The sequence below is a fragment of the Acomys minous genome, assembly GCF_964271855.1.
Source record: "Acomys minous genome assembly, chromosome: 16".
Lineage (NCBI taxonomy): Eukaryota > Metazoa > Chordata > Mammalia > Rodentia > Muridae > Acomys > Acomys minous.
Window position 1 is genome coordinate 60,656,274 of NC_140498.1, and position 24,670 is coordinate 60,680,943.

General features: G+C 38.4%; 1 protein-coding gene across 1 annotated transcript in view; it reads left to right on the forward strand.

The window, feature by feature from the left end:
• The window catches only part of LOC311586301 (vomeronasal type-2 receptor 116-like), a gene marked incomplete at both ends in the record, with an annotated part of 34,677 nt that extends 20,376 nt beyond the window's left edge, over nt 1-14,301 (forward strand). Inside the window, 3 exons of the mRNA XM_084762271.1 lie at nt 2,711-2,938; nt 4,622-4,745; nt 13,379-14,301. Coding sequence (XP_084618397.1) covers nt 2,711-2,938; nt 4,622-4,745; nt 13,379-14,301 — 1,275 coding nt within the window. The remainder of the gene's footprint in view (nt 1-2,710; nt 2,939-4,621; nt 4,746-13,378) is intronic.
• Nucleotides 14,302-24,670: the final 10,369 nt, after the last annotated feature.

Below are 24,670 nucleotides of genomic sequence, written 5' to 3' on the forward strand. Positions count from 1 at the left end.
ACATTTTCATCTTACAATTTAAAATATAAATTTATAAGGAAAAGGGATCTGTCACAGTCTATGTGTATATATCTGTAATTACGTTACATGATTTTGGGACTAAAAGCAGATTTGAAGACATTACATTTGAATTAATTTCAACAATTTTTCCCTAGTGTGGTGAAATGTTGTAAGACATAAATGGAATTAAGGCCAAAATATAAGATTTTCACAGGGGTCCTGCTCAAACTAAGACACCAGCCAAGGACAATACAGGCGGTAAACCTTAAACCCCTACCCAGACAATGGACAGAACACTCTCCACAGTAGAGTGGAGAGTGGGATATTACTTTCTCACATACTCTGGTGCCTCACCTTTGACCATGTCCCCTGGAGGGGGAGACCTGGTGGCACTCAGAGGAAGGACAGCAGGTTACCAAGAAGAGACTTGATACCCTATGAACATATACAGGGGGAGGTAATCTCCCTCAGGAACAGTCATAGGGGAGGGGAATAAGGGGAAAATGGGAGGGAGGGAAGAATGGGAGGATACAAGGGATGGGATAACCATTGAGATGTAACAAGAATAAATTAATAAGCCGGGCGTGGTGGCGCACGCCTTTAATCCCAGCACTCGGGAGGCAGAGGCAGGAGGATCGCTGTGAGTTCGAAGCCAGCCTGGTCTACAAAGTGAGTCCAGGACAGCCAAGGCTACACAGAGAAACCCTGTCTCAAAAAACCAAAAAAAAAAAAAAAAGAATAAATTAATAAAGGAGAAAAAAAGAAAAAAAAAGTTCAATAATCAAAAATTATATATTTTCATGGAATATGTCCATTGCCATAAGATAGGCATAGTAAATGTGTCCAAAGCTGCTATTTCACGTAAAATTCAATCTTTATTCAATGATACAAGACCATGGTTAGAACCTTTTGTGAAAAATGAGTAGCCTCTTCTTGAGTCTTAATTAACTGAAAAATAATTGCTTTTTACCGATGATTTATTCTTAATTAGGTAAAATTAAGGTAAAACCAAGGCTGTGCTTCTACTATTACATGTTAAAACACAGACAGTGCTCTTGAGCCCAGCCCATATCTCCATGTATTAGTAATAAGGGGGCATGTTTGGGGTTTAAAACACTAAGATACAAACTTAGGACTCATTTACATGTATGAGCCCTGATGATCTCATTCAAATAAGGTATCATCAAGAAGATTGATGAACAAGTAATTTTATCTTTTAATTTAATCAAAGATAGATGAATAAAAAATAAAATTTGATTATACAGCATAATATGTAATTTTGAGTATAATTGGAAACAATAATATTTGACATAGACATTGGTACAATTTGTGAACATGGCTTTCCAGAGCTGTGATATTAGGTCAGCTAGTATGTCTCTTGTATAAAGAACTGAGTACATAAGCAACAGTTCTGTGTACGTGAACAGTGGTTCTGTATAACAGGCGTTTCTAATTAGATTTAAAAAACATTGAATATCAGAAGTTGAATTATTAAGCCATTGTATTAAGTTAGGTGTGTAATTAAAACATGGTACTGAGAGGGAGAGATGACTCAGCAGTTAAAAGCGTTTGCTGATTTTGCAGAGAGCGTGAGTTAGGTTGTAAGCACACACTTGATGGCACACAATTGTCTTTAACTCTAGTTACAAGGAACATGGCATACATGTCTACTCTATGCCTTTACAAGGCAGGCGCTCTGTACACACACACACACACACACACACACACACACACACAAATATATATTTACATACACATACATACATTTAGACAATAAAGAAATTAAAAATCACACAAATATATAGGATACATATTTCTTAGAAATACTTGTTGCTCTTTAGAAGTTGCAGCCTCTGTTCCTGGTACATAGAAAAATCGTTACAACTGTCTGTAACTCCAAATCTGGGAAATATGCATTCTTCTGGCATTCGCATGCACCAGGCACATGTGTAGTACACATAAATACTTGTAACAAATATTCTTTAAAAATGAATTAATCTACAATAGAAGGAACTATTTTTAAAATTCGAGTTAAAGCACAAAAAACGTGGATATAATTTTGTCTCACATACTATGCATATCAAAGCTGAAAGTCAAATGTGACCCAAGCCAAATCAAGGAGAAAAGAAGGAAGTCTGTGGTTCTCTTTTCAGTTTCCGTAAGAATAACTGACACATACATTTTGTACATATTTAGCATACATTTGTCATGAATTTCAAGCTTTGCATCAGCTCCTACTTATATAATCACATCAAGGAACTCTCTATATCCACACATATAACTGTCTACCTAACTAAAAATATACCCACACGTGTGGCATAAAAGTGGACATACCTTACTACATATGAATGTACAGAAATAATGCTGTTCACATTTCCCCTCAAATTTTAGGCTAAAATATCTAAATCTTCTAGTTGGAAGCAATTTTCTGGTGCTGGGGAAAGACACAGGAGCTTTTTTCAACTAAGAACGTGCTCCACACTACACTGGATTCCATCCTTAGACAGCATATCTACTGTGTTCAGTAACTCTTGCATTACTATCATGGGGAGAGACGTTCATTTCACTAAAGAACTGGGGAGACGCCTAAAGAAACTCAGCCTCCTCAAAAAGAAAGCCATGTCAGAGAGAGATAAAATTCACTTCTCTTAAACACCATCCACCAGTAATTTGTATGAACCACTCCTATTCAAATCATGTCTCTCTTCAGCTGCACCCCTTTCTGAGGACAATCCAAGTTACAAACGCTGCTGGAGATGAAATTAGCTTTGATAAGAACAACAATGCTATTGAAAAATATGATATACAGAACTTTATGGAATATACTAAACATATCTCATTACTAGTTAAAGTGGGAGAGTTTGTCTTTAAGAGTCCACAAGATCAAGGCTTTTTCATCAATGAAGTTCTGATTAAATGGCCAAGCAATTTTAATCAGGTCTGGAAATTTTCAATACTTAACAAGTAGAGAAAATTTTGTAAAAGTTATGAAAATTGAATGTGTGATATATCTTTGACATTAAAAAATAATTGTTATGTTTTAAGTTCTTGGCTTTACTGTGATTGTGAGCTTGTGTGTGAATGCTCATGCATGTGAGCACATGTTATTGTTAAGGACACAGACAATATTGGTTTTCTTCTACAGTTGCTCTCCAGTTCATTTTTAAATAGGATATCTCTCTGAAACCCTTGAATTATGATTTTGATGTACTCAGTGGACAACATTTCCTAAGGTCTCTCTCTCTCTCTCTCTCTCTCTCTGTGTGTGTGTGTGTGTGTGTGTGTGTGTGTGTGTGTGTGTGTGTGTGTGTCCTCATGATCACAAAGTTTGGACTGCAGACATGTTTTTGTCTACACCAAACTTTTGTTTCCATCTCATCAGTGTGATTAAACCCGGGTTTTGTGAGCATGTTAAATACTAAATGATCCCTTTAGCTACATTTAATGAGTGTAAATCAGAAATAAACCATTATAATTACACTAATTGAATTTGAAAGTGTGTGCTCATTAAGGATGTTGTGAATGTGTGAATGAGTGTTACATACAGGTGTGTGTGTGTGTGTGTTTATGTGTATCCATACACATATACACAAACAGATTTATTTCTATGTTCACACATTGGTATTGTATATGCATGCTGATACTTAGTGCATCTTTCCATTAATACAACTAGTATTCAAGCATATCAGTATTTTCATTAGGTTGTGAGCTAGCATAAACAAAAAATAAATTATGTATTTTTGACAAATCATTTCTGTAACCAATGTATATGAGCTGCCCAACGTATGTGTTAGGAACTGTCTTGAAGTTTCTTTGTAAGAGCAGAATGGACTCTTAAGTGTTGCATTAGCTCTCCAGCCTCATGTTCCTGTTAATCTGTAGATATTTATGATGTAGAAATTGAATCTAAATCAAGGAAGAAAAGGGTCTAAGGAAAGATAGAAATATGCCTGCCCTACACAATTTCTAAAATATACAAACTAAAGTTGTGTTAGAAGTTTAGTAATTAATGTGATATACTAAGAATGCAATTGCTGAAAATCTTAAGTGAGGGCATCACTAATGTTTGAAAGAAAAGAAGTATTCTTTGCATTGGGAGTCAAGGTTGAAAGTCACAGTTATGGTTCATAACTCAGTGTGTGTAAAATATCAGCACTGATTGTATCAGGAGAAGTGGTGACCCTCCAGCCAAAACATCTTTCATGAGAAAATTGAACTTCCTCCTGCGGCTGAACCAGAGTGCGTGACTGTTACTACATGGTGGGAAATGTAAAGGGAGAAATGGATGAGTCAAGAGTGATTGGGTTTCATTGTGACAACCCAACTGTTCCTGTTCCATAATTCATACAATGAAGGGGTTCTGGCTTGCTGCCTCACAGTAGAGAATATATGGATATTCTACGCATTTCACCAAGGCTAGGCAGATGTGAGTCATAGTTTGGTGATCATAAAGTAATGTTGAACATTTAGCATTGGGAAGTATGTTACCTACAAATGTGCATTCAACACTCCCATATAGAAACCACACTGTTCCATACGATATGTGCCTTTGACTTGATTAGCTTAAAATATTTTAAACTAATATGCAATATTATGACCAGCTTTTCTGTGTTTCCCTCAGACTCCTCAATCTGTATGTATACCGAGCTGTGGTCCAGGATTCTGGAAAGTTCTACAAGAAGAAAGACCTGTCTGCTGTTTTTCTTGTGTATTCTGTCCAGAGGGTCACATTTCTAACCAGACAGGTTCAAAAATATTACCAATACTCTAACTGCTTCAGAATGCAGGAGAAAACTAAGAAGTAACTTTGCTGTTGTCATAATGCAGTGCTGTTCTCCATGACTCCTTCACTCATCCCCATATCCATTAGCAATCACTGCAGATGCCATGCAATTAGTGGAAGCTCTCATGTTATTGTGACATCTGCACCCTCCTTCTAAAACATGGCTTTTGTTGCTGGAATTATCACCTCCAGTTTTACAGTAATAGTATAGGCCCCCCACTGAATGTGAGATCTCCAATTATCCAGGATCACAGTGCATCCTGAATAAACAAGCCTAGTGATTCTTCTTTGAAAATAGGTCAAGGACAAGGACATGTGGGCCTGTTCTTTAAATTCAGTACAAATGGGATTACGTTTACAACACTTACGGTTGTCATTTTGAATATCAAGAACAGTAGGAAGTATAAGTCTTTCTAAATGAATATATGGCTGCCTGTAGATCTTTATGGTCCACCATGGGATAAAATATACAAGTAATATTATATGGACTGAGCATGTTGTATTTATGAATACAAACACTCACATACACACGCGCATGTACGCACGCACACACGCACACATGCACAGAAATAAACAAATGCAATATTTAATGAAAAGAGCCTGTGAATTTTGTCACAAGTATAAGGTAGGTACAGGAGAAGGTTTAAAGAGAACAAGAAGATAGATAATGAGATATTTAATTTGTAAATTAAAATTTTTTGAATTATAAAGAATCAAAAACCAGAAATAAAACACAGCATTCTAATAATGATGACAATGTACTATTTACATACTATCTGCAAAAGAGCCAACCCTTAAGCATCTGTATAACAAGCAGAAATCTCCATTGCAAACAATGGAAATCAACTATTGGAAGATTATATTTTATTTTCTCAGATCTAGTGCTTCTGTACATTAAATTCCTTGCAAAGTTTTAGGTCATTGTCACCATTGTAAATGAATGAACCTTTATTTCCAATTACAAAAAATAATTAACAGATATCTATAGATTTTTAACATATAACTGTTATTTTTCATTGTGTATCTTACCTTCTTGTCTGCCTGCCCCCCCCCTCGCGCTCTGTGTGTGTGTGTGTGTGTGTGTGTGTGTGTGTGTGTGTGTGTCATATGGACATGAAAACAGGACATCACTGTAGATCTGTGTTCTCTCTTTTGTCCTTAGCATGGGTTTAGGTTTACAACCAAGATTGTGTTGTAATCCCCATTCTTCACGGAGCAATTTAACAACTATGCTGCTTCTCAAAGTATAGCTTACAGAAAATATTTGGATTTTTTTCATTTTGGAAAATTAATGTAATCACTCTATTTCTCATTCATTTCCTTCTATGCAAAACCTCTCATAGGCACCACATTGTACTTGTTTGGTCTGTGTGATGAAAAATACTTGCATATGTTCTTAGATCTGATGCTTTTGGAGGGTTTCCTGGTGTGCTCTCCCTTGGTGAAAAACATTTCTCACTCCTTCAAAATTCCTTATTGCCTCTTGTTCTTTGCATAGTGTTGAGGCTTTGTCTTCATTCTCCTGACCATTTTGGCATGTCTGTTGCTCTTCTCCTAGTATAGTTGCCCAGGTTTAGTCAGTCCAGTTGGTGAGATTTATGGGGGTGTCTTTTGATGCTACTAGGAGACACAATCTGAGAGAAAACTCCCTAATCCTCTGATTCTTACAACCATTCCACCCCCTGATCTATGGTGTTCCCTGAGCCTTAGGTGTGGGAGTTGTGTCCACTGGAGCTGTCCTCCACAACACTGCATTTTCATTGCTCTGTAATGGTTTACAACCATTGCAAACAGAAGTTTTCTTGGTGAGGAGTAACTAAACTTATCTGTGGGTATAAAGACAAATATTTCTAGGTTATTTTCAGAGATTATGTGGGTTCAGTAAATGAGTGGTTTTAGATTTCCCTCCAAAAACCGTGACTTTACTATCCCTGAATAGTTAGGTCTCAGGTAGAGTCATGTCTTCCCTATGTGAGGCAGTTAGTGAATCTAATGTAGAGAGACATTGGTTACTGCCAAAGTATGCCCACCAATCCTGCGCCCTTATTTGTCATGTGCCATGCTGGTCACTGATGTGGTTCGTAGTTGTATGAGTTGGTTAGACTGTTGGTTGCCTCCTTCCTTTGAAAGCTTGCATGATGGCTTCTGGTGTCATGAGGCAGTATCAACAATTATACGTGTGTGTTTGCCATTCCTCTGCGTCTACTCCAGAACTTGTTGAATGTTCTGTAGGTCTTTGCTTTTCTCACTGACATACTTTGAAATCTCTAAGCTGTTTTTGATTTACATATTCCTAGTTGTTTGGTGGAGATAAACATTGTTTAAATATTTATTAGAATGTTTTTTGGGGGGGTCATTTGTTTGTTTGTTTGTTTGTTTTTTCTTGTATAGTCTTCATATTACTTGACTCTCTGATCTATGACTGGCAAGAATTCCTTCCCATGCTGAGAGTTTCCTATTCACTTGGTTTATCATTTCTTTTGCTGTGTAAACGGAATTTAGTTTCAAAAACTCCTTCTTGTTAATCATTTACCAAAATTCTTGTGCAAATGGAGTAGTATTTTAAAAAACGCTGGATCTATTTGGGGTTAATTTTTTTTGAATTGGTGAATATGAGTTTAATTTCATTGTTCTCCTCTTGTACATCCATTTTCCCCAACACCATTAATTTCAGGATCCTTTCTTTTCTCAAACTTATGTTTTTGGTGTTTTTCTTGAAAATTAAATGATGTAATATTTGCTTATATTTGGGTCTTAATTCTCTCTCATTGGAATATAAGTTTCCTTTTTTTTTTTTTTGCTAGTGCCATATTATTTTGTTGTTGTAGTTTTACTATGGCTCTGTAATGTATCTTAAAATTCAGAATGGAAATTCCTACATCCTAGGTCTTTTCATTCATTTTGTTTTGGCTGTCCCAAATGTCTTGAATTTTGGTACTGTTTTCTTACCAGACATGAATGAGATCAGGATTTTGATTGATTTGATTTGTATTGAATTAGTAAACACCTTATGGTGGAATGGTTATTTTCACAATGTTAACCCTGTCAATGTGTGTACATGGGATGTCTTTTTATTTTCTACTGTCTTTCTCAATTTATTCAGAGGTTTAAAGTTCTCATCATTGATGTCCTTTGCTTCCTTAGTTAGGTTTATTCCTAGATATTTTCTTTTCTGTCAGGTTATTCTGAAAGACTGTAAGAATGTTAGTGATCTTTTTAGAATTATTCTTGCATATAAATAAGAAAATTGATTTATGCAAGGTGATTCTGTATCCTGCTACATTGCTCTATTTGCTCATTATTTCAATAACATTTGTGGTAGAATTTTGGGGAGCATTAATGCATATTTATCATCTGCAATAAGTGATATTTTGGTTTCTTCTTCCATTTTGTTGAAGGCCAGCTTTGGCAGATCAGGGTAAACTGAGGTGTGATTTGGAGTCAGTAACTAATCACTCAGCAGACTTACCTCTGAGAGAATGAAGCTTGATTCACTGAAGCTGCCAAAGTTCTTACTTTGGCCATCAAGAAAATTATGATTCGCTGAGGCTGGTGAAAAAGTAATTAGGGAAAGCATCAAACACAGACACACACAGATGACACAGACACATACACACACACACACACACACACACACACACACATGGTTGATGAAGAAAGCTTCGACAACTTCACTCATACATATACATACAAACATATATCTATCGATACATATGTACATACATGTGTACATACATACATATGTGCATACATACAAACATACATAAATATGTACATGCATATACATACACACACTGGGTGGTTAGAACAAAGCTCCGATAAGGAATCTCCAGCCAAATTTACATATATATACATAAATATTGGGTGGGTGTAGTGAATTCCATCTATTGTATTTTTTCTCCCACAGTTTATATTCCAGCAACATCTTTCAGGCAGCACAAAAATTACAATGCGTTTCCATTCAATTTTTCTTTAAGTGAAAAAATTACAAGGTGTATATGTAGAAAAATGTCCCCATTACCCTCCAATGCTCATTTTTTTACATATTGTGGGTGAGATACAAATATGAATAACCAGTTATTCCCAAGAACTCACATAAATTCACAACTAATCAACCCATTATAGATTAACAAAGTGTAATCAAACAAGATAATTTTCTCGGCTAGTTTTCCTAACAGGCAAGCTACAACTTGCAATTACAAATAAAGGTTCAATTATCTTATTATTTGTCTTAAAAGTGATCTTATAAAATCTTAAAAGAACTGCATATCTAAACATTTATATAAAAAAGTCATTTCTACTTTAAATTCTCAGGATGTACATCAAGTATTAAAATTTTTATTATTAAATCATATCAGGAACTTGGGGGCAAAATGAGTATAAGAAATTGATCATCATCTTGATCAGCAGCCCAGCTGTAGCAGGACAGGCCTACTGTACGTCGGGCTGCCACAGTTCCTGTTCCCTGACCTCAAAGATGCTTAGCTCGACTATTAAGAGTGCGTCTTCCTGAACTTCAAATTATTCCCTATAGTTTTGTGCATCCAAGCTACCAACAAAAACATATTAACCTAACTTTTCTAACAATTTACATCTCCAAATTCATTTTAACGGCGGTGGACTTTACTAAATATCTACATCTCCAAGTTTTTTCTGAGGGTGGTAGACGAATTATTAGTCTGCTCGAGCAGCAGCGTTTGAAAATGATCAAGCACGATTATGGGATGTGCCAATGCTCTTGCCCAGGGAGGAGCTGAAAGCACCCTTAGAGTTTTCATACAATTTGATTAAGATTAATTTTTATTCCATCTCAAGTCTCTGATGGGGTTGAAGACCAAAATAGCTTAGTTTTACAATTAAGCTCAGTTGTTTAGGTGTTAAGATGCTTTTAGGCCTAGACAGATGTTTTAAATCGATACAAATGAGATTCGATATTGCTTTACGTTCAGAAGTTTAGACTCACCAAGACAGGAAAGATGTCTTCTTCACAGGTTGCCAAATTCAAATAGCTAAAATATTATGAATGTAACATTATTATAATTCCTCATTGGTTTATAGTTCTTGTTGCTATATGTAGTTTATTATATTTATGTATAATAATATATGTGCATGTAAATAATAATAATAATAATAATAATAATAATAATAATAATAATAATAATAATAATACAAGCCAGGGATGCTCCATAGCAAGAGGAAGTCCTCCAGGAATGTGGTATCCGGGATCCTGCCCTTCCAAAACACATTCATCAATGGTGTCCTAGATGATGGGCAGCACTCCATGACTTCTCAAACAGTTTTATTGTTCCTTTCCCACAGCCCTCAACACTTCTAATTCACGTGTCTTGCCTTATTGCTCCAGCTAATACTTCGAGCACAATATTGAAAAGGACTGGGGGTGGTGGACACTTATGAGTTTAGTGAAATTATTTATAGCTTTTCTCCATTGAGGCTGATGCTGCCTGTGGGGTTCTAATGCATAGCTTTTGTTTTATTGAGGCATGTTCCCTCTGACTTTACATTCTCTGGAACATTTATGGTAAAGTCATGTTGTTATTTTGTCACAGGCTTTTTTTTTAAAAATCTATTGAGGTGTTACAAGTGATTATTTTTTTTCTCTATGTCCATGTATGTGACATTTACATCGATTGACTTAAATATGTTGAACCATCTTTGTATTTCAAGGGTAAAACATTTGGTCATAGGGTAAGATAGTGTTAATGTATGTCTGTATCATGTTTTCAAGAATATTACTGAGATTTCTTAGTTTATGATTATCAGGGACACTGGACTTTTTTAAATTTTATGTTGTATCTTTACTGGGTTTGGGTAATATAGTAATTCTGGCATTCTAGAATGACTTTGAAAGGGTCCTCCTTTTTCCAATTTTTATAGATTATAAAGGATTAGCTATAGATCTCTTTTATGACTTCATCTGGATATGGACACTTTTTTGAACTTTAATCCTTCTTTTCCTTTTTTTTTTTTGGTAGGGAGCTTTTCTTTTTATTTGAAAGTGCTCATGAGTCTGTTAGGTCCATTTAGGTTTTTGAAATAATGTTTTAATCACATTTTCTTAGGCAAATCTAAAATTTACACATTTCATGTACATTTTTAAGCTTGCTGGAATAAATCTTCTCTTATTTAAATGTTTCACTAGAATATGCTGAGTTTAGTTAGTTTCTGTATTACCGTATTGTTGCCATTATTGATTCTGTTCACTTGAATCTTCTATTTCTTTCTTTGGGTCACATGAGCCAAGGGTCTGTCAGTCTTGTTTATCTTCACAAAGAAGCACCTCATACTTAGGTTAATTTTTGTATTGTTTCTTTGTTTATATGTCATGGATTTCTACTCACGTGTTATTATTTCTTTTTTATATATTGTAAACTAATTAATTTATGTACTATTGCTGCATCCCTGCCCTCCTCTGCTCCCAGGCCTTCCTCTCACCTGACCTCTCAACCCAGTGCGCCTCTCTTCCATTTCCTCTCAGAAAGAGAAAGCCTCCCATAGACACCGACCAGCCTTGACGTGGAAAGATGCAGTCAGCTATGCACATCTTCTCCTATTGAGGCTACACAAGGCAGTCCAGTTAGAGGAAAAGGAAATAATATCATGCAAAAGAGCCAGAGATACACCCTGGACTTGCTGTTAAGTGTCCCACATGAGAACCCAGCTGGACAACTGTTACATATGCGCAGAAAGCCCAGATCCATCACATACATGGTCTCTCATTGTTGGTTCATTTTCTGTGAGCCTGAGCCAGAGGCATCCTGGGAACCTTCCTCAGAATGAAGAAAAGAGTCAGAGGGTCACAGCCAACATGGCGGTCCTCAGAGGAGACAAGGGGTCAGCAGGGGGAGAGAGTGGGCCAAGAACAATGGCCAGGGGAATCTGGCAACTGACTGCTAAAATATTAGGCCTTTCTGTGGCTCTGACTCTATAGAAGTCAGGCTATTTCTGTGCCTCTGACTGACTAGAAACTGAGTGCTTTTTTACTCATACAAGTTTCAAAGAAAAAAGACAAGCTAATCATTGTACAAGTGGTAGAGAGCAGGTGTTCGATTTTCCTTTTCATATTCAGGGTTACAAGTTCATTTACAATTAGAAAACACAAACAGAACAGATTTTATTATTATTAATACTCCTATGATTCTAATTTTAAAAAATCTAAGGACTGTCTCCTCCAATTAAAACACATTTAATATATGACAGCTTTTTTTTTTAGGCTGGCAATTTTTTACTATGAGATCAGTCTAGACAGAAAATACCTGAAACGGTCTTTTTATGAATAGTCAATACTAATAACTAACTCCTTTTACTATATGTGTCATCACTTATGCTCTATGGTAGGAAATGCTTATCTTAATCAAGGCATCTAATTTACTGAGTTTATTCCCTCAGGACTGTACAGTGTATGACTTCCCATCTTTAAAATGCATTTTCCAAGAGCTCTAATACTATAACAAAAGGAAACCTTAAATCTATAACCTAAACTCCTTGCCTGCCAGAGTTTGTCAATTGTCACTATGTCCCCTACACCCAAGCTACTATTTATGGGCAGATAATTCAAAAGGATTTTTGAAGTTATGGTTTCATTTAACTATGTGCTTACCAGTGTTTAATGATGTCCAGGGCACAAAGATTTCCAAACAGTAGGATAGTTAAGTTTAGGATTATCATAAAGAGACTGAGACATAATTTTTCTCTGGAAAAGACAAAACTTAAATCATACTGCAGAATGGCTCCAATAATGCAACCCCAAAAGTTAGAGGAACAATGACACTGAATGTAACAATCTGAGCTGATTTGCTGTAACTCTGTCAAGCAGCTGTGCTGACTTCATGACTCAGAATTGTTTTCATTTTCAGAAGATGACTGGAAGAACAAGAGTTAAAATTAGAACAATACCCAGGATTATCCATGAATTGGTAATAAAAGACAAAATGTCCTATACTGAGTCAAAGGATGTCAAAGAGTTAAAATTTTTTTGTGGAAGTTCTGCAGCTGAGACAGTTCCTGATTGATCTGGGCTTATAGCTGAAATTTGTTGAGGAAAGTGTTGTATCAAATAAGGATTATTTCCTAGGCGAAGGATATGGGATCTAAATTGATCCAAGCTTACCTTAGAAGAATTATACAAAATTGGGATAACAAATATCAAGTTAAATTGTCAGTAACCAAAAACAAAAGTAGGAGAGCCTATGATGGTGGAATCAGTGATGCGGATTTGATACATGGCTGTGATCAAAACACATTGTAAACATAGTTAAAATCTTAAAGAATGATTAAATATAAATAATTTTAAAATCATTTGAATGATTTCTTGACAGTTTTACTTTATCTGACTATGAGTAAATTTGAATTCACTTTCACTGCCTTACAAAAGCAAGAATAAACTTGTGAGAAGAGAGATTATTGTTAAGTAAAAGATGAATGATAGAAATAGGATTTATAAAGGTTTAATGTTCTTGACTATCAAGAAGTAGAATATTCCAGGCTACCTACATTGAAAAATAGTATTCATGGATTGAATATGAAATGAGTAAATAATTGTGTACACTGAAATTTTGACTCACTTCTTATCCATAGATCAGCAGGAGTGCATCCCTTGCCAACGACAAGAGTACCCAGCCCCTGAGAGAAATCACTGCCTGCTCAAGTCAATTTCCTTCCTGTCCTTCGAGGATCCTCTGGGCATGGCTCTGGCCTGCACAGCTCTGTGCTTCTGTGTCATCACAGCTATAGTGTTGGGGATCTTTCTCAAGCACCAAGACTCACCCATTGTTAAAGCCAACAACAGAACTCTCAGCTACATCCTGCTCATCTCCATCCTCCTCTGCTTCCTCTGTCCCTTTCTCTTCATTGGCCGCCCAAACACAGCCTCCTGTATACTGCAACAAATTACATTTGCACTTGTGTTCACGCTGGCTCTTTCCACTGTTTTGGCCAAAACTATAACTGTAATTATGGCTTTTCGGGTCATGACACCAGGAAGAACAATGAGAAGGCTGTTTGTCTCAGGCATCTATAACTCTGTCATCCCCATCTGTCTCCTGATCCAACTTATTCTCTGCGGAGTCTGGCTGAGAACTTCACCTCCCTATATCGACACAGATGCACACTCAGAACATGCTCATGTCATCCTTTTATGCAACAAGGGCTCAGTTACCGCTTTCTACTGTGTGCTAGCATACTTAGGGACCCTGGCCTTGGGGAGTTACACTGTGGCTTTCCTGGTAAGGAATCTCCCTGACACTTTCAATGAAGCCAAGTTCCTGACATTCAGCATGCTGCTGTTCATGAGTGTTTGGGTCACCTTCCTCCCTGTCTACCACAGCACCAAGGGCAAAGCCATGGTGGCAGTGGAGGTCTTCTCCATCTTGGCTTCTAGTGCAGGGCTGCTAGGGTGCATCTTTTTCCCAAAGTGCTACATTATTCTTTTAAAACCTGATATAAACTCTTTGAGATGTTTTAAAAACAAAAAGCACCATATAAAAAAATTATCATTTTGATGAGTTAATTTAGTCTCTGCAATAAAACCCATAATATTACTAAAATTCAATTATTTACCTGCTTTTCAGTATTTTTTCAGTATTTTTTCAGAAATGTACATTTAAACAAAAAAAATAGCCTTTTGCTTCATAAGCTCAGACATGCTATTTCAAAAAAGAAGCTACTGCTGAAAACACATTTTAATAAGATATGCCTGTTACTTACTAATTTATGGATAATATAAATATTCACAATTTAATTATAGGATACTGATAAATAATGAATGAGCTAAATACTTGTTCTCTTTGTTCCTTTTTTAGTGTAACAGGGCATTGTTTGTTATTTGAACTTCTCCGATGGAATATATCTACAGCTTGGTCTCTGGAAATGGTAGGGGCTTTTAAACAGGTTGGGACATCACAGATATCAATGCGCAGAATTCTCAAGATGGTAAAAATAAAGAAATAAATGAATAAATAAATAAATAAATACATGGTTAAGCACTCTAATTATGAAGGTAGAAAAATATGAAAGAAGGAAGTGGGTTAAGCTACAGTAAACATATGTAAGAGCCATGAGCAATCATACTATGAATTATATACCCAACGATGCATATAATGACTCTAAGTATAGAAATGTACAGACAGAAAGGAGAAAATATGAGCAATGTAAATGTTTGTCATAAATAAGCAACATAGGGCAAGAGAGATGCCTCAGCCGTGAAGAGCTCTTGTGAGTTTTGCAAATAATTGGGCTCAATTGCCAGTGCTTACATGAGAGACCACTACTATCCATTGATTTATGTACAGGAGTTCTGAGACCATGTTCTGACTCCTGTGAGGACCAGGAATACATGAGGTGTATATTCATGCATATAGACAAAGTATTCATATCCATTAAAAATAAAAACCAAAACAAGAGGTAGAAAAAAAAGTCACACACCTGCAATCCAATGACTCAAAAAGCTCTGGCCACATTAGTATCATGAATACATGTCATCCTGAGAATTTAAATATGCTTCCTGCCAAATTTCACACTGCTAGATGTGGACGAAGATGAGCACAACATATGCTTAGCATGTACCAAAAGACCCTACATTCCAGGACCATCAGCCGATGATGAGGATGATGATGATGGTGGTGATGATGATGTTACCCACCCACATTTAATCCCAACACTCTACACTCGATAGAGCTAGACCTGTAGGTTCAAAACCTGCTTGGTCTGCATACCTACTTTTAGAACAGCCAGTGCCACACAGAGAAACTTTTCTTCAAAATCAAAATGGTCAGAACATTCTCCACAGTAGATTAGAGAGTGGGATATGACTTTCTCACATACTCTGGTGCCTCACCTTTGACCATGTCCCCTGGAGGGGGAGACCTGGTGGCACTCAGAGGAAGGACAGCAGGTTACCAAGAAGAGACCTGATACCCTATGAGCATATACAGGGGGAGGTAATCCCCCTCAGGAACAGTCATAGGGGAGGAGAATAAGGGGAAAATGGGAGGGAGGGAAGAATGGGAGCATACAAGGGATGGGATAACCATTGAAATGTAACAAGAATAAATTAATAATAAAATAAAATAAAATAAACAAAAATAAAATACCAAATTTTAAAAATATAAAAACATTAGCCTAGCAAAATAGCTTAATATTAAATAGCAGTTGCTTCTACTATATCTTATGTGATTTAGGAATAGTCTATAGTGGTGAAGGCATGACAGCATGAGAAGGAAGCTGCCAACACAGTAGACACGAAGAACAGGAAATGGGTTGAGTCAATAGACACTCAAATCCCCAATAAGGAATCTAGAAATGTTCCTCTGGGGAAGAAAAAGAAAAACTTCCATAAGCTCCACCAAAGAAAGCCACATAATCCCCCTCAGGAACAGTCATAGGGGAAGGGAATAAGGGGAAAATGGGAGGGAGGGAAGAATGGGAGGATACAAGGGATGGGATAATCATTGAGATGTAACAAGAATAAATTAATTTTAAAAAGATAAAAAAAGAAGAACAAGTGTTAAATAAATCATCCTCTCTGGTCTCTGGGAGTCTTTTGATTCAATCAACTACATACTGACCAGGGTCACCATAGGCTCATGGTCACCCATGATGAAAATGCATTAACAATTCTAATCATCCGCAACAGCTCACACACTGTTCAAATATCCAAAGTCTCTTCTGACACAAGAAAATCTTTTGACTGCCACGTCCTGTAAAATCAGAAACCAAGTTCTACCATTCCACCACACAATGCACAGAATACCCCTTCCCGTGCCAGTAGAGAGGAGTGTGTACATAGTGAGGGAAGACCGGACCTAAGAAAGAAACCTGCAGGCCAAACAACAAATCCTGTAGCTCTGTTTCAAATGCATCGGGCTTCAGTTTCAAAAGGCTTAGATGGCCCTATCCCTGCAAGTTCTCATGCATCGCTCCGTTTGGTTACTTCCACTCCCTGAAGGGAGCTCTTCATGGCAGGAGTCTCACAAATTAGGTATCTCAACATCTTGTGATTTGAAATGCATCCCAGGCTTCATCCTCACAGCTTCATGCAATGAACTCTCAAATTATCTTCACTGGGGATCTGACTCTGCCACACACAGAGGGCTGGCACAGTGGTGAATTGAAACCACAGAGGAAGAATCCATTACCTGAAAACTTGCATCTTTCTTTTTTCCAGAATCAGCACAACATGAGGGATCCTGTCACACTTGGATTCTAAATTGGGATGGACCCAGACATACTTGGCCCACATTTAGAGCAGGTTTTGTATGAAGTTCCTTCCTGGCACTAGGAATCACTTCGCCTACTCCTTCCATTAATTGAATGCTTAGTAGGAGAAAATATTACCTTATGGGCACCTTCTTAGGTTTAAATCCAGAGCTAGGGCCTTTTCTTTAATGGTGGTAATCTCCTTGAAAATTCCTGCCTCACATTCAGCACTTGACTGCCATTTAAAACTACCTAGTGCTGGGTTTTTTTTCTACGAACCTCAGACTTTGCATTTGTTTGTGCTGCACTTGTCACTTTCTTTCGCTGTGGTCCTGAATGTGGCACTAGTAATAACCATTCAACAGACCCAACATTCCATCTTATAAAATCAGCACATTATTTTTTTTTTTAATTCTGCCTTACTCAGTTCCTCAGGGCTTGGGCAGAATACGTAAGATTTTTGGGCTAAAATATCACATAAATGACCTCTAGTTTAATTTTCATGGTATTTATTTCCCACTGAAATCCTATGACCTGGACTTCCTCTGTCTGTATCACCCTCACACTCTGATCTTCTAGGTCCTGAAAGAACAGCAGATGACGCTGTGTATCCTAAAATCCTGACAGTGTCCACAATCCTTAGAAAGAGAACATTCCCATACCCCGTCCAGCATCTTCTCAACAGCTAATGGAATTTTCTTTAAAACGGATGACATACTCAAACACAGTGAAAGCCTCGACAGACAGATGAAAACTGAAACAACCCCTGCATTTTATCAAACCGCTGTGGGTTAAAGCTGCACAACATAAACACCATAAAGAAAAGAAATCTTACAGACTCATGGAAACTGAGTAACTCTCTGAAGAATGAAAATGGGTCAAGGAACAAATAAAGAAATTAAATTCCTTGTGGAATTGAACGAAAATGCATGCACAACACATGTAAACCTATAGGACAATGAAAGTGGTGACATAAGGAGAGTTGATCGCACTAAGTACATAAGTTAAAAGGAAATTAGAGCGATCTCATGCTAGGAACTTCACAGTTCATGTGAAAGCCCTAGAACAAAATGAGATAGGCATGCCTGAAAGGAGTAGACAGCAAGAAACTATTAAACTGAGGGCTGAAATAAATAAAACCAAAACAGGGAGAACAATACAAAGAATGGAACAGAATTGATTCCTTTAGAAAAATCAACAAAATAGACAAACTCTGATCCAAACTAACTAAAAGACAAAGAATATTCAAATTTTTTTTTAAAAATCAGAAATGAAAAGGGAGCGATAACAACGGAGAATGAGGAAATCTTGAGAATTATAAGGACATACTTTTAAAACCTGTACTCCACCAAATTGAAAAACCTAAAAGAAATGAATTTTTTTTTTCAAGACAGAGTTTCCCTGTTTAGCCTTGGCTGTCCTGGACTCACTTTGTAGACCAGGCTGGCCTCGAACTCACAGGGATCCACCTGCCTCTGCCTCCCCAGTGCTGGGATCAAAGGAGTGTGCCACCACCACCCAGAATAATTTTCTTGATAGGTACCAATTACCAAAGTTAAATCCAGATCAAATAAACAATTTAAGTATACCTCTAACTCCTAGTGACATAAAAGAATTTATTACAAGACTCTCAACCAAAAAAAACAAACAAACAAACAAAAAAAAACCCCAGGACTAGATGCTTTTAGTGCATTTTTCAAACAGACTTTCAAGGAAGGCAATGCTAATACTGCTCCAAGTAGTCTACAAAACAGAAACAGAAGGAACATTACCCAATTTTTTTTTTTACAAATCCACAGCTACCCTGATACTTAAAGCATAAGAACAAGACTTATAATCCAATTTCTCTCATGAACATCAATGCAAAAACACTCAATAAAATAACTGCCAACTGAATCCAAAAACATCAAAATGATCACCCACAATGTTTGAGGTTGCATCCCAGTGATGCAGGGATGGCTCATCATAGAAAAGTCAGTAATTGTAATCTACCATATAAATAAACTAACAGAGTAAAGCCACAGGATCATCTCAATAGACAGCAACCAAGCCTTTGACAAAAATCTACTGCCATTCTTGATAAAAGCCTTAAAGATATTACAAATACAAGGGACATAACTAAACATAATAAACACAATTTACAGCAAATTTATAGCCAACAGGAAATTAAATGAAGAGAAACTCAAAGCAATTCCACTAAAACCTAAAAAAAAGACATGTCTGTCCACTTTTTCCATTTCTATTCAATATAGTACTTGATGTTCTAGCTAGAGCAGTAAGACAACTGAGAGAGATCAAGGGGATATAATGTGGAAAGGAAGAACTCAAAGTATCCTAATTGGCAGGTGATATTATAGTATATATAAGTTAGCAAAAAATGTACTACCAAACTCTTACAGCTGATAAATATTTTCAGGAAAGTGGATGGATCCAAGATTAATTCAAGAAAATCAATAGCCTGCCTATAAAATAAAGCAAGGAAAAATCTTGTATGACAAAAAAAAAAAGTTCAAGAATTGAAAAAGAAATTGAAGAATATTTCAGAAGATATATAGCCTTCTCATACTCATGGACAGGACGATTAACAGTGAAAACAACCATTCTACCACTATTAATCCACAGATTCAACATAATCCCCATAACAATTCTAAAAAAAAACTGTTTACAAATGTTGAAAGAACAACTCCCATCTAACCTGGAATAACAAAAAATCAGGATGGCAAAAACAATCCCGAAAAATAAGAGAACTGCATGATATTGACATAATAACGGACACTTCGATCAGTGGAGTCAAACTGGATACCCAAACACAATTCCACCCACACTTGGATGCCTGGTTTTTAATAAGGAATCCAGAAATACACAATGAGAAAAACACAGCACCTTCAACAAATGATGCTGGTTGAACTGTATCTCTGCATGTAGAAGAGTACAAAGAGATCCATATCAAGCACCCTGCACAAAACTTGTGTCCAAATGGATCAAAGACCTCAAAATAAAACCAGACACCCTGAACCTGACTGAAAAGAAAGTGGGGAACAACACTGAATGTACTGACACAGGAGACAACCTTGTGACTAGAATGCCAATAGTGCATCCGACAATAAATAAGTGGGTCCTCGTGAACCTGAAAAGGTCCTGTAAGACAAACCAAACAAACAAACAAACAAACAAACAAACACAGTCTTTTGGACAAAGAGACATTTTAAGGAATGGGAAATGAAATGTACTAACTCCACAATAGATATAGGCCAAGCATATGAATTTTATAAAGAACTCAAGAAACTAGATGTTCAGAGAACAAAAATTTAAATTAAAAAAATTTGGTACAAATCTAAACAGAGAATTCTCATCAGAGGAATCTCAAATAGATGAGAAACACTGAAAGAAATTATTACATCCTTAGCCACCTCAGAGATGTAACAAAAACAACTCAGATACGTAATTTTACATATATCAGAACAACTAAGCTCAACAGTGCAAGGGACAGCTCATGCTGGCAAAAATGTGGAGAAAGGAGAATACTCTTCCATTGCTGGTGAGAGGGCAAAGTATTACAGCCACTATGGAAATCAATATTGTAGTTCGTCAGAAAACTGGGAATTGATATACTTCAAGACCCAGTTAAACCGTAAGGACGCTTGCTCACCAATGTTCATAGTGACTTTACTTCTACTGAAAAGAAAAATTTAAAAAGCTAGATTTCTCTGAAGTGAAGAAACGGTAAATGTGGAGCATTTACAAAGTGGAGAATTACTTAGTTGTTTTTTTTTTTAATGCCATCATGAAACTTACAAGAAAATAGATGTAGCTTGAACAAAATCACCCTAAGTGATCGAGCCATGACCTACAAACAGGAATATGATATGCATTGACTTATAAGTGGATATTAGCTATAGGTAAATGATAATCAATCCACAATCCACAGACCACAGAGAGGACAGGTTAAGAAGAGGAGATTCCTTAGAAAGGGGACATATAGGGGACTCTGTGGGTGACTCGGGGTGAATGAGGACAGGTTTGGGAGGAATCACTTGGTGAGGTTGATCAAGACAGGGAGGTCAAAAAGCTATATGGATACTTGGCATTCTGCAGCATCTTGAAATACACACATATATGAAAGTTGTTTAAACAGGGTGACTCTGTAATAGGGGAGAGATTACCTTAACCAGTCATCATATGCTATCAAACCAAGCCAAACCAAACAAAGCAAAACCCTTCCCAGACTAGGAACGTTACATCTTGTTGAGTCATTGGGTAGAGAAATCACACAGTGCACCCCCCCCACACACACACACACCATGAAATCATGTATTGTTCAACCTTTACAACCTGACGGTGCAGACCAATTGCTGTAGATAGCATACGCTTAAGGCTCCATATACTTAACCCATCAAACATGGAGACATTGAGCCGATGCTCAACTAGAGACTTCAGGGCTACTGACCAGTGAGGGTTCTGTCAGGAGCTCCCAGGACTGCCAGGTTCACCTTCTCCTGGCCGCACAGGACATGGATTTCCCCATTCCCCTTGTTGTGTCATTGTTGTCCTAAGATGTTAACCAGATGCTCATTCTGCTCCTGTAATCTCACTTAACTTCTTTTTGCTTAGAAAACAAACAAACAAACAAAAACCCATGACATTGCCTCACAAAACAAAGAAATGCCAAGAGTTGAGACATTATTGTTTGTGCTTTTTAAAGCTCCGGCTCTGTCTTCCCCTTTGGCAGCAGCTCTCAGACTGGCAACTGGAGGCTGTTGTGTAAATGTTTCTGTAAACAATTTTTTTTATTTTAATCCTTTAATTTAAAAGAAGTTTTGTCTGGCAGTCATTCCATGGTGGTCTCAAACTCCACAACACCTGGCTGAGGGTCACACAGGGATGATGGGTGCAAGGGTCAACCATTAGAGGGCGATAGAACAAGACTGACCCAGGTGATACCAGGAGCGACCATTGGACTGAGAAGGGACGCAGTGGAAAACAGATCCTGAGGTGGAGGATTCTGCTGTGGCACAGGCTGCTGTGCCCTGGAGCCTAGATTCCTAGTTCTGCAAGAGTCTGTAGAGTTAGGACTTGTTTATTCTTGGCAGGAAGGCTAGTTCTGTGGGTTGGAAGGGGCCAAGGCCTTTAAAAAAAAAAATAGAATGAGACATTCATTTAGAAGCCTCTCAAATCCTGCTTAACTACTGCAAAAACATTCTAGAAACACTGCTGAGAGGGTTTGGTTGTAAAATGGACCCAAAACATCATAATTAAAATTTCTTAATTTTACCAGAATTTGGAGGTAAAAGAAAAAAAAATTAAAACTTAGGGGAAATACACTTGAGTTCTGGGAGGGCTCTACAACAGCTAGGGAAGGAAAAATGAGAGAGGACCCCTAGCAGGTGGGATGGCTTGGGGTCCAGGTGCAGGTCTCCACTGATGCTGGGAACTGGGAGCTGGAACCCTTCTATTTTACAGCTGGGCCTACGATGGAAAGGAGGAAGTGAGGAGGTCTCAGGGAAAGGCAGCTTGTCACACTGAGAAGTGACTGATACTAAGGAAAGGCACCTGAGGTTGGGGCTGCATAGGCTTGGATGTCCTCCTAGAACCTACATTTTCCTCACCTGTTCTGCCAAAAGGACTGGTAAAGGCAGGGCTGTTCGGGGAATTAGACAATAATCCTGAGTAAGCCCTCATTAGGCCACCCAGCCTCTGGGTTTTTTCTGTCTTTCTTGACCTCATTTTGAAACTGTGGAAACTGCAATGTTCCTAGTGGGATGGTAGAGACCTGGGCAGAAGAGGAACACCGGAGACCCTTGGCTTCAGAGACCCTCGGGACACCCTGCTTTCCCTGGGGTGATTTTAACCATACACTTTGCCATCACTCCACATGAGCTTTAGGAGTTCACTCCCAAAGCAAATGTTGCTCGGACTCAGTTCCTAGTCTTGCTCCAAAGCCTGAGTCCTTAGAATCCCACACTGTGACCAAGCTCAGGATCAGCTTTGGATTTGATGCTAGTTCTGTGGGGCGCACTTATGTCTCAACAGTAGTGACCAGAACTTGATGATGTCAGTTCCTCCCGTCAGGGGATGCAGCCCTCCCAGCAACTGGTCTGCTGTGGTCTGACCATACTGTTTGATTTAAAGAGCCTGTACAGAAGTGCCTCTCGTTCCCACAACCCCTTTTTACAAGTTCAAGCCACTGAACCAGGCCTTTCTGGGCCTCACAGTCTGCAAGTTGGGATTTGTACATTGTGCCAGAGTGAAAGAAACTGAGGCAATCTCAGAGACGCCTGACTCAGCACACCTTGACCGGGACACAGTGTCTCAGCTTCCCCAGTGAGAACATGGTTCCCTGTCCCATCTCAGTACCACGTGGCAATGGGGACGTCAATCCATGCGATGGGGACAGAAGAAGCACCAGTGCCTGTGTGATGCTGGTGGCTCCTTTGGTTGATGGGATCTAGGGAGTTATCTCTGCAACCCTAAGGCTTATTGGAGTGCGAGGGATTCATTATCCTGCGATCTGTGATCCTCTCCTCAGGCTCAGGACTCACTGTATTCCATCCTGTCTCAAGCCCTATCCCACACTGCCCTTCCCTTGTCACCTGCCTGACTCATGACCCGAGTCCTGCAAGCCCTGTGACCCTGGTATGAGGTCACAAGAGTGGATACGCTGTGGCCTGAGGTCCCAAAGTTCAGGTGTCAGTGCTCTGCGGGCTCCAGCAGGACAGGATGTGTAGACAGCTCAAAGGTCATCTCAGCTGACACGGGCCGCTTCTCCTCTACACCCTGTGTAGCCAACTCTCTGACCCTCCAAGTGGCTGACCTGGGTGATGCTGTGTCTTTCCCCAGTCTCTGGATTGGGTTAGAGCAAATATTTTTGTGAATGGCTTGACTTGATGTGTTGGCCAGTTCAAACCGGAAGTACCTGGCTGTGTCCCTTGGGTCAAAGCTGGACTGAGGATACTGAACAGATTGGTCTTGATCTTCTCTGGTGCTTCAGGAAGCTTCCAGTACTGAAATGTCCTCAGAGGACATGGCAACTAGATTGCAGAGCTGGAGATCAGGATAGAAGACCCCTGCACGTGGGGCCCACACAGGGACAAGCTAAAAGCTTTGTCTCTCTGTAGGGCATGAACTTCATGAATATTTCGGGGACACCTCCCATAGCTGTCAGAAAGAACCCTGGTGCACTTTGGGCCTCTATGCTGACTCTGGGATGGGCAGAATTGGAACTGTATGACTTGAGTGGTTATTTGGGCACTGAATCTAAGGCCATATATCCTCAGAATGGCAGGAGGAAGATAGAGACAACGGGCATGGCCTGAGCATTTGAAACCCCAAAGCCCACCCCGTGGGACACGTTTCCTCCAACAAAGCCACAATTACTCCAACAAGGCCACACCTGCTAATGCCTGTCAAGCAATGTCATTCCCTAATGACCAAGCACCCCAATATATGAGCCTATGGGCACCACTCTTATTCAGACCACCACAGTGTGCCATAAAGATAATATAGGCCCAGGGGACCTGTGCTCTGTGCCAGCCAGTGGTCTTTGAAATGCATTCTCACTTTGAGCTCCTCTCACACGTTGTTAGGAAAGACAGCACTCACATGTAATCCCAGACCTAGAAGGCAGCAGCATACATTTCTATAGTAAGACCCACGGTAAAACCCTGTCCCCAAAAC